Here is a 15,618-nt window from a genome sequence, read left to right as displayed (position 1 = left end):
TTTAATACTCTTCCCTTAGCAGAATTAATTTTCCAGACTGAAACAGCAATTCACAGCACTGCAATACACCGAGAGGCTGCTACTGGATGTTGCTGCGGTACTCCAGCCTCTCACTTCAGTAGCACTCAGTACTACGCCCTGCTACTTTATTATGGAGCGTGCTACAAAAAAAAAACAAATAAAAAATCCTTTGCAGCAAGTAGAAGTCCAATTTTCTCCGAGCACTTGCATTTCTATCATTCTGTAAAGGCCAGGACAGCACTAATTCTTTAACATGCCTGGCATACTGTATGTGGAGCTATTTCTCAGAACAGCTCTCCCTGAATCCTTTTAAGAGAGCCAAAATAAGCTTGGAGCCTCCTCAGAACAGGCAATCTTCCACTGCTTGAGTTTTACAACAAAACACACACCGATGGTGCCTGAGTAACTTTCTCAGCTGCCGTCATCTGGTCTAAAGAAGTGCCTCTAAAAGAAAATAATGAATAGGCAACAAGATAAGTGAGCAGACCACCCACATGGGTACAAAAAAGCCTATTTTTAAAGCAGCATTGCTCAGCCTGCGTTCTGCAGGAAGGCCAGCACCCATCACGAGTGCTGAGCACACCTACATCCACGAGAGGTGGCTGCCAGCAGCCCAAGCTCCTTTGCTGCTCCCCACACAAGGCAGGGAGCAGCGCTGGGTACGTCCCTGTTCCTCTGCCCTCACCCTGCTTTGACACCTGCCCGCACCCCTTTAACAGCAAGTGTATTGGGAACACTGCAAACAAGAAATAAAAAACAACTAACAAACTACTGGAGCACCACCCTTTAACATTAAAAAAGGCAAAGATGAAAAACTTTGAAGGAGCCACCATTCCAGCCAGTTCATCTAGCCAAAAATGCCAACTCTCAGAGGTTCCACATAACAGAAAGGCAAACATCCACTCGTGCAAAACACCCGTGTACACTAAAATTAGCAACATGCCATTGGAGTCATTCCACGAGTCCTGATACTTGGCATTCTACTAAAGAAATGTAATCCCCAGTTATATTATTCACTATCGGTACTTTTTATTCAAACACTTAATTGTAACAATAAAATTATAATTTGTGATACTGTCGCCTTGTTTAACTGCTGAGTTATGTAGTCCCAAATTCATTCCCAAGCAGTATAAATGCAAAACAGCATTTGGACTTTTTTTTTTTTTTTTTTTTTTTATAAAACCTTTTCCAAAGGAGCTAAACAGCAGAGACTGAGATGCACATCTGAATTTCAGTATGCCTCTTACTAGAAAGTATTTTGCTTCAGCTGGTTCTTTCAGAATTGTTTACACTGGATGAGCTACAACATCACATGCAGAAATTTATCACCCTGGATCCTAACTGATCTTGCACCAGACAGGAATATAAGTTACACCTAAAAAACATTTCTTCTCTATTGCTGTCACATTGCTCTGTCCAAGTTTGTCCCAAAACTCTGCTTCTGCAGGGCCACACTCATTGCTAGATCAGATACAACCCGCAGGAACACCTACTGAGACATATCTCTATGCTTGGTGGCATTCTGAGCAATTTTATTCACCTGATTATGCAGGAGAAAAAAAATTTAAAAAATCAAGAATCTGAGCATTGCTTAAGAAGTAAAAGAACAGCATGCCCAGGCCATTTTCCCTTGTGTTTCACTATTCCAATCCAGAAACCTACGTGCATACCAAAGAAGTTCACAGAAGTATCATCAACTTCAACTCTGAGATACGTAAAGGTGAAGTTACTTCCTAGCTTCCACTGCCATTTCTTCCTGACCTGTCAGTTTTTAAAAACCAATTAGTATGCAAGACTATCTTCAGACTAAATAAATAAATAAATGCTGGTACCTCACGTGTTTTGTTCTTTATTTAAAGAGCCATAGACCACTTTGTATTTAAGCCATTCCCCGCACCTCTCAAGTAACGTGCCAAAAAGACTACTCACCAGGTTAGAGACATGGCAGAATTTGAACCTCCTGCCTCTTTTGCTCTTTTATTTTTTCCCTGGGAGCACTGTGCTGACACTTCATTTTTACCCATCACCTTTGATTCCTGATAGTTTTTTATGCCTTTTAAAGTAAATCTAAGGTAACCCCCTTCAGTTCCTTTCTCAAGCAGAAAAATCTTGTGCCACAGCCCATGAAAACAGAGGCCGTGTCCCACTCTGCTTTCTGCAGCAGCCAGGGCAGTGAAGTCGCTCAGTGACAATGGCCGTTCTTGCAGTATTTCCTGCAGCACCACCGCTCTCCCACAGGTCGATAAGCAACATTAACACTGCCCCCATTGCCACAGACATCCTTACAAAAAGCCATCCCTTCTACACAGTCACTGCCATCTTAAAATTTGATCCCCCCAGAGGTCATGGTCTCAGCAGTCACATAACCTTAGTTACGTAAGAAGATCTCACATTTCTGTTCTGTTGCCAAAACTCCTGAAACACAAGCACATTTCAAAACGTCCCCTTTTTCTTACTCCTGTCGGTTGCCGTTCTTTTGCAGGTTTCCTCTCTCTCCTCAGACAGGTTTTTTTTAACTTACCTGGGGGCTTTTATCACCAGGACGTGTTGAATCTTACCTTATTCTGGTTTGGGGGAGACTTCAAAAACCGCAGCACCACACAGCGCTAAAGAAAGATAGGAAAGAATATTGATTTCATTAGTATTTAAGCACATCAAAGTAAATTGCATCTGAACACCGCAAGGGTCTGATTCCCCAATCTAGCTCATCTAAAACACTGGGGAAAAAAAAAAAAAAAAAAAAAAAAAGCTTTTTAAAGGCTTGATTCACTCAACTTGAAATCAAGTACATCAACTTCTGCTCCCAGATTTGCCACGACCTCCTCTATTGACCTTACCAAGGCAGCCACTCTTTCCTGTCACCAGCTGTAAAAGGGAGAACACTCCCGTAGCTTCTATCTCTGAAAGTCTGCTGTGTCAATTGTGACTGCCCCTAAAACACAGCATCAAACAAAAATACAGAAAAACACCCTATCGTTTTTGCCCAAAAAGTCTTTGGAAAAAACTGTGAGACCCAATAAAATATCTGGTTATAACATTTTGTGACACTGAGCTGATTTTAAGCAGATAGCTTTAAGTTAGCAGCAATAGCTACACAGCTCTGCTGATACCGCTGATACTGGTACTGAGAATTATTACCAGTGAAAATATCAGGGGTGTATTTTTCATGCTAGTGCATTATTGATTCATTCAACTGATTCTTTACTTGCAAATCCTGGGTGCAGTTGTTGCCATGAGGTTTTTTGTCTGTTATCTTAAATGCTTTACGGATTGAACATCAAAGATACAACATGCCAAATGAAGGGCCAAATCCAGAAGAAAACAGATTTCTTAGGAAGCTGGTGCTACTCTTCACACTTGGAGGATCAGATCAACTAGATCCTAGTGTTCCCCAAACTTCATTCCCTATACGTACCCCCCCAAGCCCTTAGACTGCTTACCAGTACTTTCATCAATGCACTATTTACCACCAAAGCATTAAGTTAATTGAATAGCAGTCCGTACAGACAAAAAGATGAAAACAACAGCAACAAAAAACAAAATGAAAGAAACCAAACAAACAAAAAAACAGGCTACAAAATCAAGGAGAGAAAAAAAAAAAGCAATACATTAAAGTAGGAAAAAGTAACACATGACACATCAAGAGGCTTCAGATCTTTTGAAGAATGAAGACAAGCTAGAAAAAAATACTGAATTCAAAGGAAAAACTGCAATTTTTTCTTTTATTAAAAACCAATCCTGCAGTCCTTTCTCTGTAAGCATGTTCAGCATTCAGTTCACAACAAAAGGCATCAGAATATCAAATAGGACTGCCCTTATTATTCAAATAAAGAATTTAAGCAAAATTATTGCATGAAATTTGGTAAATGGTAACAAATATTCCCACCAGAGCCCATTACCACACTGGAGCTACAGCAAAATGTGGCCAGCTGTTAGAGGCAGCTCAGTGTGAGTGGGAGCAGCAGGGATACAGAAAGCTGCTCACAGAGCACATCGGGCTTTTAACAATAGCTCCATGCTCTAGAAGGGCACTGCATCAAGGCCCAGCAACGTGAGACTCCAGCCTTATACTTACACATCTGCTTAAAGGCAAATACTTCCTTGGCACCCTACCGTGAAACAATTGTTTGTTTGTCTTTTAAATCATAACTAAAAGTTGATGCTTGCCAATAAAGAGAGAAGCTGTAAGAGGGGCTGCAAAAATGTGCTGAAAGAAGTCACTGGAGAAGACAAACGCGTGCGTGCATGTACACACAACTTTTGTCTTAATGTATCTTGGGAAAAAATGAGTTGCTGGTCTTGGTCCCCGGGAAGTCAAATGATCATCTGCAGTAATTTTTCTTCTCTAAAACAGTTACTCTAGCTATTATTTCAATTTTACTTAAAGAAATCCAAACACTGCTTGCAGTTAAGCCAAAATAACAAAACATGACTGGCATCAATCTAGGCACTTTGGATTCGGCATCATGAAGCCAGGATTAAAAATATATATATATACATTTATTCTTTCACAGACTGATATTTGATATTGGACTAAAATTGTTTGGAAATATCTTTAAAACTTCTTTCTCTTAAGACCAAGCTACTCTGCAGGCCTCCTGAATGGGGGAGTTTTCACAAGTTAAACACAACTGGGACAACTCTATAATCCTGACACTTCATGCTTTGGGAAAAACTAAAACTAAAACTAAAACTAACCAGAAGTAGTTAGCATCACTGAGGGGTTTTTGACTTTCAGTCTCTTGCTACATTGTTAACAAAATCTGTTTAAGAGATGGTGCCCATGCAAGAAACGGGAAAATTTGCCTAGAACAACATCGACAACAACACCATGTATTTACGTATTTTACTTCTACTCTACCACCTCAGCTCACACAGCTTTCAAGTAAGCTTCTGTACAAGAACATGAAGAATTGGCCTTTCCAAACATAAAGCCTGGGAAATGCCACCTCAGCTTCTGCCTTTCCAAGTCAGCAGGCTCACATCATTTGTTATTACATTGCTGTTGTTCTAACCAGAACAAGCAAAGTGCTTTTCTATAGAGGCAAAACATTTCTCTGATACCTGGTTCTGCAACTGCCCGGTGTAACAGGAAAAGATTCTGATCTAGTTGGTCACCAACTGGTGTTCACATCTGCAAGGTCTTCTGGTAGGAACCAAACCCCTTGGGGTAACAACTAAGTCCCAAGAGGAACCCCACCCTCCTGCCCCCTCCCTCCACAGCATCCCCTAAGCTGCAGTGCCCGGAACCTCACCGGTGTTTCCGTGAGCACCGTGTGCAATTTTACAACACAAAGGTGTTAACCTCTCTGCTGTCAACATACCGCTGTGATGAAGGCATGTGCTGGACAAGCAGAACAATAAACCCCAGAAGAGCTTTAAAGCTGTCTGTATAAATGTCATGAGCTCCCAGTTGTGAATTACCGCGGAAAACACTCTCAAAGACTGGTAACAAATCTTTCCTACACTTAATGCCAAATAACTCCTTGCAATCAATTAGACACACCACCACCACCACCTGCTACTACTTAAGGAGATGAAGGGATGAAGCTGCTCCTCCTACTTTTAGGAAACAATACCTGAAAGCATTGCAGAATTTCTTTATACAATAAAAACTGACTGTTTAATTTAGGGCCTTTAGTGTCAGGCACAAACTGAAGCACAGGAGGTTCCAGCTGAATATGGGAGGTGACAGAGCACCAGGACAGGCTGCCCAGAGAGGCTGTGGAGTCTCCTTCTCTGGAGATATTCAAACCCCGCCTGGCTGCCATCCTGCGCAACGTGCTCTAGGTGATCCTGCCCAGCAGGGGGTTGGACTAGATGATCTTCGGAGGTCCCTTCCAAACCTCAACCATCCTGTGATTCTTTTCCTCAACCCAAAAAGTTATCAAGAACTTACCCAAAATAGCTCTACAAATGTCAAACTTGCTTCTACCACTGTGGCTATGTAGTGCAACTTAGTCGTAGCAGATTTACACCAGCGTTCAGCCGTTACACCTACAAGAAGTGCATTCTACCTAAAGTTCAGTCAAAGGGAGAGGTAGGGGTTAAGTGAAGTTAAACAGCACTGCTACACAAGCCCAACTTGAAGTTACTGATCTGCAAATACTAATAAATGACATTTTCACTGGTACCACAGATGAACTATGGACCTATTCTGCTGATATTTCTGCAGTAGAACAGTTGAACTGCATGCAGTTCATATGCTAGCTAAATTATCCTGACATTTTCTATTGCAAACTCATATTCCACAACCCCTTCGATTCTAACTTTAGGTTGAGGGATTTAAACAGAAAACAATGGTTTTCTGTGCAAAGAATCCACCACGGGAGGGAAGCAGATGGCCAAAGAGGTGTCACTGTCACATCTCAGAGCAGACAGCTGCACAGAGGAGCGCTCCTTCCTCTGAGAACTAATAAAACCCAGTAAAAATGTGTCCTCCGCACTGCCTAGGAATTCCAGTCAAAGCTTATCTTTATGATACTCAACAGATGACATCTTAAAGGTCTCCTCATCCAGGGATGTGGGACATGAGAGATGAACACAAACTAAAAACTGGAAAACTCCATAGCTTTTGAGGGCAGCACACACGGTAATATTGTATAGAAGCGCAGGTTTCCAACTCGGTTTTGTTCTGTATAAGAATGCGGATAAGATCACACAGAACAAAGTGAGGAAAGCTACGTTTCCTGCCACTATGGAGGAAGTTTAGCAATCGCTCACACAAAGCGCAAGGAAGCATTCAAAAATTGGAACAATGTTCTTCTATTTGGCGCAGGAGCCCCCTAAGAACAATTTCATCTCTTCGCATGAATAAAGATTTTCTGCCACAGCACTTGGCTTGACACCATTCAGCATTTTAAGCCATTACTTGGGAGCAAACACCACCCCAGGACTCGCTCCGTGCAGCAGAGCAAGCAGCACCGATCACCTCTTGGTGGCCACCCTCGGGCACGCTGCAGCTGGGTAACGCTGTACACGGCCTGACACCCTAACTGTTAGGAAAAAATAGTCCTTAACGTCTAACAGGGCATCAAATACCTCATGGCTCTGTCCAACAGGTGAGTTCTACAAACAGGAACATGAAAACGTGTGCTGAGCTTCCTTCCTCCACACTGCTCCAAACCTGCAGTCAGCACCAGCGGGTACAGCCAGGCGCCTGGCAGCTTCGGTGAGCAGGGGGAGCAAGGAGTTTCAGGAGAACATTTACAGGGAGGGGGAAGCAATTAAAAGTCAAAACAGTTAAAATAAAAGGAAAAAGGGACATTGCTGCTACAACCGGTGTCTCATGCCACACACACAAGACGTTTTCGCATCTGCATCTACAGAACCGTCTGAGGCACTAATGTTGTAAGACGAGTTCTGAAGGGTATTTCTGCTTTTCTGTTCTTTCTGCTCTCTTCATTCACTTCCCCTGCCTCGTGTCACCTTCCCCTTCACCTTAGGAAATACACTGCTAAACTGCACTGCACTCAGAGCATCTCCTTGGTGCAGAAACCTGGTAAGGACAAAGTAAATTTAGTAGTCTGGTACAATATGAAATCAAAATTCTGTAACAGACATTGACTCAAGCAGCTGGTTTGGGTCAAAAAAAAAAAAAAAAAAAAAAAAAAAAAGCTTTGCAGCTAATCCACTGCTCATTTGTGAATTTAAAGTCTTTCCAACTTCTGATTCTTTTATAATAAAAAGCTCTGTAGACTGCACTCAGGCAGAGTTGGTCCAGCCAGTGATGGTATCAACAGCCACAGTTACACCCACTTAGCCAAAGGATCAGAAGCAAATACAAAACCGTCTTCCTTTTGTGCAGTGATTATAGACGCATATCTAAGTACTAGTTAAACAAGGTTAACACAAGGAACGTACAGTTTCACAGGTTCAAGTGCCACTCAACTCAAACTAGTAATTGCCTCCTATTCCTAAAAACTTAATTGTTGTTTACAGCATGGCACACATCTCTTCTTTTCTTCTCCACTGATGACACACCTCGATCACATACTTGGCTTTTCAGCTGGATTCTGTAGCTGCTTGCTTCGGTAAACTTGGGCAGAAGCTCCTTTGCTCACTCACAGTAAATAAATACATAAATCGTTTTTCAAGTAATTACAACTAGGAAAGAAGGAACAAAGGAATGCATTACATTTAGTCATAAATCTGTTTTCTTGTCCTTTTTCTTAATAGGCAAAAGGAATGCACTTGGGGGTGGGGGGGTTGCTAGACAGTCTATGCTTAGATACACGTACCCCCGAAAGAACACGATGCCAGAGAAACAAGGCCAAAGAAATGCCCTGTAACAGGGGACACAACACAACAGAAGAGGTTTTACTGGTCCTTAACTCCCATTAAAGTTTATGCTGGAATCTTGGTCCAACTTCATCACATGAAAGCTTTTCTTTCTTCAGAAAATTCTACAGAAACAGATGCAAAACTCCTCCCTATGTTATATTGTGTAGCTTTGGTGATTTTTTTTGACCCCTCCAGAGCATGAAATCAATCAGAAATAAGAACGACCATTGGTTTGGAATTTCAGAAGAATCTCCTCAAGGATGCAGAAGTTTTTAAGCTCAAGTCTTAACAAAACTGTGTCTCTCCGAATAGTCAAAATAAAATTCAATGAATGGAAGTTGAGTCTTGCTTCTGATAACTTCTTAGCATGAAAAGGCAAAGCCAGAGTAACTCGGCCATTCTTTAATCAGTGAGAGAGGCAGAGAAGGCCACCACTGATAAGGCCAGCGAAAGGCAGGGGAGTATTTCTAATATTTATACCTGCAAGGAACAGCAAAAAGAACCAGAGCAGAAGAGCCAGCAGTCTGCTCTTCAGTGCCTTGAAATGGAGACGCTCACAGGTATTAATTCACTATTCCACAGACATTAAGACAAAACCACAACAAAACAGAACACAACAAAACCCACTCCTAGTCAGGGAACTGGAATTTCTCAGGAATGTCTTGGAATTGTGGGGGCAATACTTTACTTACACTACTTTCAAGACAACAAAACAGATTCAGCCAACTCCACATAGAAAAGCAATGGGATGAAAGGGAAGAACAAAACAGGGCACTCGGGCTCTTGAACGTACACAAAATGCGACCATCTGAAGAAGTGCCTCAAGACGATCCTCTCAACAAGACAGCAACTGATGGTCGGCATCACTCCCTTTTTGCCAAATAAGACCAAGCTGCATCTAGCTCATAATGCTGCCCATAAACTTTTCCCTCTCTTAGCAAAAACTCCTGTGTCTAAACATAAAATCTCCTTAATGGCCCTCTCTCAAAGTAAGCTCATTACAACAAAATTTTCCATTACGATTCAGGTTTTAACTACTCTAACCCAAACAAGCAAAACAACCAGGCAGACTGTTTCATACTTCCAAAGCAGTACTAGGAACAATTACCTAGCCCGATGTGATGCAAAGCACCCCTGCAGACAGAGAATACATTTTATTTCATAGGAAACAAAACCAGATCAGTGTCCCATACGCAGAAAGGGCCCTTCTGCACATCCTTCACAACCACCGTAAGGCAGCGGCAGTCGCAGTGAAATCAGAACTGAACATCCAGATGCGACAGCCCTCTACTCCCGGCAGCCCCCACAAACCCAGCACAGGGACTGGGAAGGGTATCTGTGAAGGAAGCACTGATGACACTGTGATATCCTTCACCCTTACCCATATAACTTGAAGATTTAAAAAATATTTCAGAGAAGAGCCAGGTATTATTAGCCTACTACAAGCACCAGCTGTAGGAACCTTACGCAAGTTGGATCAGCTGCCTTGACTCCCTCCCTCAGCCTCCTCAGCTCTGCTTCATTTACCTTCTCCATCTGTCATCTCCTTTTTCTATTTAGTAAGCTCCCATATGCTCTGGGGATGGTTTACATATTTACTAACAAACTAAGTCCCTTACCAAACCCCAAAGATATCTGTCAGAGCTGCTAGCACTCCGAGACGAAAAACAGATTATTACTAACAATAAAGGCACCTGCAGACACACACCGCAACCTTCTGCAAACACACATCAAGGTTCCTTTGGACTATCTTACTGAATGCAAAACTTACTGGGAAAAAGCCTCCCCTTCTATTGTTTTATTTTATCACCTCCAAGTAGTCATCCTGAAATGTAAGCTTAATGTTCAGACGTATTTTAAAAGGAAGCATTAGATTGCCATCATATCCCAGCATTAAAAAAAAAGTCAACTGCAGCGAAGCACAGGAGGAACATAGATACATGAAGCAAAAACTTCAAATGTTTCAAGCAGCGTTTCAACATTCAAAGGAAATACAAGTCCTTATTTCTAGCGTCACTTACGCTACTTTATAAGAACAACAATTTCCTGAAGCCTTTATGAAAAGAAGCTTTAGTGTCTCTGTAAGAGGAAACAACTGATTAAAAGGCAGAACTACAAATGAGGATTTCCAGCTTACTTCTGAAAAACCAGCTACCTCTACCTCAGCAGAAGGCAGCAGCTTACTAGGAGGTAACTGTCCTACCACAGTTCCTCAGAACCCTCCCTGCTGCTTGAGAGCAGAGCAAAGGAGGTAAAGAACGGTCAAGCTCCGTCTTTACATCGGAAGCCAAATTTGATGCAGAAGGAGCAACATTCCAATAAAATGCAGAGAATACAAAGCATCTTTTATAAACTGCCTAGCGGTCTGTGATTGTGTTCAGCTGCTTTTCTATTTTTTTTTTTTTTTTTTATTTAAAACTGTATCTGTACCACAGCACTTCAGGCATCTCTGAGAACACAGCTACAACAAGTAACCAGAGGATTCACCGGATGGTGAATTGTGGCAAGGAAGTTATTGGTAAGGATGGTAAATTGTGGCAAGCAAAGGCTACTAGGATTGAATCAAATACTCAACATTGCCACGTACGGACAAGGACTACGCAATTATTGATTCAATGAACTTGCAGTTTTTGTGTACTTGGGAGAGATCAGTCTGAATGGATCAAGCACCGGCCTCAGGAAGCAAAGGGAAGTGCCAGTTTTATTTCTCACTGGCACCAATGGTACAGAAGGCCTACCCTTGTTCGTTTCCTGGTAGCAGCATTTTGGCAGGTTGCAAGACAGACAAAGGCTTTTTGACCATCATTCAGTTTCAGTTTGGGTTAAGTTAATCACAGCTGTATTAAAAGACACCAGGAAAAGCTTTGCCACCAGAGAAATTTGTCCCACGATACCGTATATCTGCCAAAATTTTAGATTCATCAGAACTACAAAAAGCCAGGAGAACAGAAGCTGGAATATACATTAAGCAAGCAAGCAGCTTCAGTGGTGACGGCGTAACTGGAAACTCTTTGCAGGCGTTCCATCATTAAATGCTGGAGAACTAATTAAAGTAATTCTGTGAAACTATCACTGTGAGAAGAGATGCGCTGACGAGGCCAGGCCCCACCCAAGATCCTCTTTTTCCTCGCGGGGTGAATAGGAACAGAGATGCACTTGCAGTGATTTCAGACTCTCTGCCCCTGTACTGACCGCTCGGGGGGCCGTGTCACTGCGGCATCCTCGATGTCAGCAGCTGGTACGGGGACCAGCCCCCCAGGCAGTGCTTCACAGCACATCACATCACACAGCACGGCGTGTTCCACGGGACACGGGTCTGTGTCAGACCAACCTCTGCCTACAGGCCACCACCCAAAGGCACCGGAAAAAACGTCTGCTTGTTGGCTGCATCCAGGGCTTATCAGCTCATCACTAGCAGAGCTGCTTGTTGGGCATGTGACTTTCCTGTGACCACGTTTTCAATTTTGGTGCTGTACTAACTTTGGATTAACGGGGCGTTACATTCACGTCTTAAATACGCAGGGAATGGGAGAAGCCAAAAAATAAACATAGCCTTAAAAAGACCCTGCGCCACGAACTGAGGCGTGCCTTGTTCTTCTTAGTCTTTGCCCACAAGCCAGCTCTGCTCCACACAATCAGTAACAAGTGTGTGCCCAGCCTGCCTGCTCACCCCAGCCTGAACCCCAGGGACCTGATAACATGAGCTTGCACAGAACCAGTTATCAGTGCTTCAGAGAGTGGATCAGAGGGCAGGAGCTGAAGCTAAACTCCCTGGGTCTTAGTTCACAAAGGGCAGACCAGCTTCTGCTCTCCTCTCCAGAAGGACAGGGGACTTGCGTGGTTTTTGGTTGCTGTTGGTGTTGTTTTATTTTTAAACCACTCAGATCCTCCTGAAGAAGCAAGGATGAGAGGTTCAGACCCATGCAGGTAGGGACCAGCTTCCTTCCCTCATTCCGAGGCACCACTACACACGAGAAGGGAGAACAAGGCGACACCAAGCACACGAACGCTTCCGCCCTGGCCTCTCGCAATCCCAGCACTTCTGTCTCAGCCCCCATTCACATCCCCTTTGCCACAACCAAATCACCATCCCTCCCCCTGACCTTTACACACAGTAAACACGAACCGAAGAGATACAGAATGAAGGCAGGACAGTTAAAATAAAATTCAGTATCTTAATGATGCTGCTGTTTCATTCACACAAACCTGAGAATGACTGACAACGGATCACAAGCAGGATGATTAATCATGCAAGCACGTCCTGTTTGCAAGGGGCACAGCGCAACAATCAGCATCTAAACACTATTTTAGATACTCCCGTTTTCCAAGAGTTCACCAGCTATCTATACAGGAAAAAAATACATCTGCTTTACTTTCACTGTATCCTAAAGTTTTTGCCTCTTGTTGAAAGGAGAATTGACACACTCAGCAAGCACTCCGAGTTTCTGGCAGACTTCCTCATCTTCCACGTCTTCAAAGATATCACAATTGCATCACTGCTGACCCATTACGCCTTCTGATTCCTATTGTTCAGTGACTGCATATTTTTTTTGAGCTGCCTTTTTCAGAGCTTAAATTTAGACAGGAAACAAAATCATGTGCTTTTTTCTTGTAGTCAGAGTATCTTTTAAAAGTACCTCATATAAAGAGAAAGGAGAGCCACAGAAACGTCCCTCCTGAGTTTGAGGAGGCCGTGATACTTCCAGCATTTTCCTCAGGCTGACGTTTGTTAACGTCTTTTACATTCAATGTGTGTTTAAAACCCAGAAAAGATATATCAAACAAACACAGTATTTTTGATCGTTCTTTCATACGTATAGAAAAATAAACGGTTTTCAGGATTCAGCTCATACAGCTTGTAGTTTTTTCTACATAAATACCACCCTTTAGCCTTTTAGCTCTAAAACCTTTAGATCCATGCAACACCAAGGGCATTTTGGGGCACAGCGGTGGCAGCACTCAGACCCAGTCACAGAACCCCGAAGCCCCGAAGCGGCCCCGAGCGCAGGTCAGGCACGGCCCCAGCTCCTCCGAGGGCCGCTCGGGGCCGAGCCCGGCGCTGTGAGGTGACAGCAGCGCCGTGGGCAGCCTCCGCTTCGCCTCACGATGCTGCCGGCAAACGGGCCCGGCTCCGTTTGTTTCTTTACGGAGAAAAACGGAGAAGAAAAACAAAAAAAAAGGTGCGCGGAGGCACGGGGCCGGCGGGACCCGTTCCCCTTCCCCCCCCCCCCCGAGGGCGCTAGACCCCGCGGACGCCCAGGGGAGCGCGGTCCCTGCCGGGGCTGCCTTCTGTCGCGCCCATATCGCGACACGACAGGCGGGTAACTGCCAGCGCGTCCCCCCAGCCGTCTCCAGGCTGCCACCGCTGCCCCGGTTAAGGAAAGGCCCGGCCCGGCCGCGCACCTGGGGAGGCCCCGGCCCGCCCCCCCCCTTCCCTCCCCTCACGCGGGGCCCGGCGGCGGGGGAGGGGCGCTCGGGCCCCGCCGCGCAAGGGCCGCACCTGGCAGTGCGAGACGACGAGGCTCTGGTTGCCCTCCCCGTGGTACTTCCATTCATTCTCGTCCATCTTCTCCACTTCCATGCCCGGCCCGGGCCGCCCCGCCGCGCCCCGCGGGGACGGTGCCTGCCGCCGGCCCGCTGCCCTCACGCCGCCACCATGGCGGCTGCGCGCCGCCCGCCGCGCGGGAAGGGCCGCCCGCCACCGCCCCGCCCCGCCGCCATCTTCGGGCCGGCCGCCTCAGCGCCCCCGAGCCCGCCCACAGCCTCCGTTGCCCCCTCAGTGTTGTCCCCCCCCCGGGTTTGACTACAAAGAACAAAACTTCAATTGCCATTTAAAATTTACCTCTAACAGCTTACAGTTTTTCCCTTTTCTTTCTTCCTGAGGAAGGTACTCCATAACAGTAACCTTGCAAGCAGGTGTTACCTTCTGATGCCCTCGTATAACAAACACGCTATTTGAGTAGCGCCCAACTACGATTTACACAGTCTTTAAGAAGTTAAAGCAAAGAAGATTATGCTTTTCTTTTTTATATTAAAAAAAAAAAAAAAAAGGAAAAGATGAACAGAAGGCTGAAAATAAAACCTTCAAAAATCTGCCAAAAGTCCGTGATTCTTTGTGTTGTGCTGTCACTTAAATAATTTATAATTTATTTCAACTAGATTCTTGAAAAATAAATGGAGTCTAAAGAATACATGTTTCTTTTTTGCCAAAAATGTGGATTCATATGCACTTGTCCTTTTATTTAACAATATGCTGTAGATTTGTATGAAAAAAGAAATGTGAATACCTGATTCTTTTGGCCATTTAATAAAGACCAAAATAACGTCACAGGAGGAATGTTTAAAGTATGTTTGTCACCTTGCATGTTTGCTAAATTCCATTATGTTGTGTAATAACAAACAGATACATAAAAAAAAAGAGAAAAAAAAGTGTTATCCCATCTTATCCAAACGTGGTAGAAGAATTTCATTCAAGGTTACATACAAAACTTTCAGTGGAAGCATTATTCCACAATTAATGTACATCAGAGACATAGGATATGAACACTTAATAGGTTTACATGAATAAAGACAAATATGTTGACTTGTAGTGGCAGAAGTAATTTGTCTTAATAGAATCAACTTGTAATACTAGAATTTCTTTAAAGTTTTCATACCTCTAAAAAGTACACGGCTACACAGAAAAATAAAGTAGAAGTTGAGTGCAAGGGTGAAAAAAACAAACAAACAAAAAAAAAAAACAGTAAAACAAAACAAAAAACAGAAAACACGTAAGCTTTAATGCAATCACTGTCTCCAGCAAGTGACTTCACCTCTTCCTCCCACATCTCATGGCACACAATTACCACTTTGCTACATTGCAGGGGGGTTCTGAAAATTCATTGGTGAAACTTTGAAATTAGAGGGACAAAAATTTAATAACATATTTCTCTCTACGTTATCAGCTTTTAAGTGTTACTTATTTTAGATACTATCTACAACACACACAAACTTAAGTATCTTAGGCTTCTGTGCTGTTAATGATGTTAAAGTGTTACTTAACTGGAATTCCTCCAGCATAGTCTTGCAGTATAAGTACAGCTTGTGTAGACATACCTGGATTAGTCTTAATTAGCTACCTTGGGGACTAGCACAGAGCTCAGTGAGCTTCAAAATCCATCTGAGGATCTCAGTAGATAATCAGGTGCTTGTGGTATTTTAGTATGTAAATAAGCTATGTTAAAACTGCATCAGGATTGTGTAGGGTAATCATACCTCCAGTTCTGCAGCTTCCCTTAATCCCCTCACCTTTTTCTTTTTGATGGTGTTTGAAAG

General features: G+C 43.5%; 1 protein-coding gene across 1 annotated transcript in view; it reads right to left on the bottom strand.

Moving 5' to 3' along the window:
• Positions 1–13,968, bottom strand: part of IPPK (inositol-pentakisphosphate 2-kinase) — a 30,504-nt gene extending 16,536 nt beyond the window's left edge. Inside the window, exons 1-2 of the mRNA XM_082767938.1 lie at positions 13,805–13,968; positions 2,580–2,627 (exon numbers count right to left, since the gene is read on the bottom strand). Of these exons, the coding sequence (XP_082624064.1) occupies positions 2,580–2,627; positions 13,805–13,885 (129 nt within the window). The 5' untranslated portion in view covers positions 13,886–13,968. The remainder of the gene's footprint in view (positions 1–2,579; positions 2,628–13,804) is intronic.
• Positions 13,969–15,618: the final 1,650 nt, after the last annotated feature.

This window comes from Aythya marila (assembly GCF_965140915.1).
Source record: "Aythya marila genome assembly, chromosome: 10".
NCBI classification, from domain to species: Eukaryota; Metazoa; Chordata; class Aves; order Anseriformes; family Anatidae; genus Aythya; species Aythya marila.
Note: the sequence above shows the minus strand (reverse complement) of the source record. Positions and strands in the feature narration are given on the sequence as shown.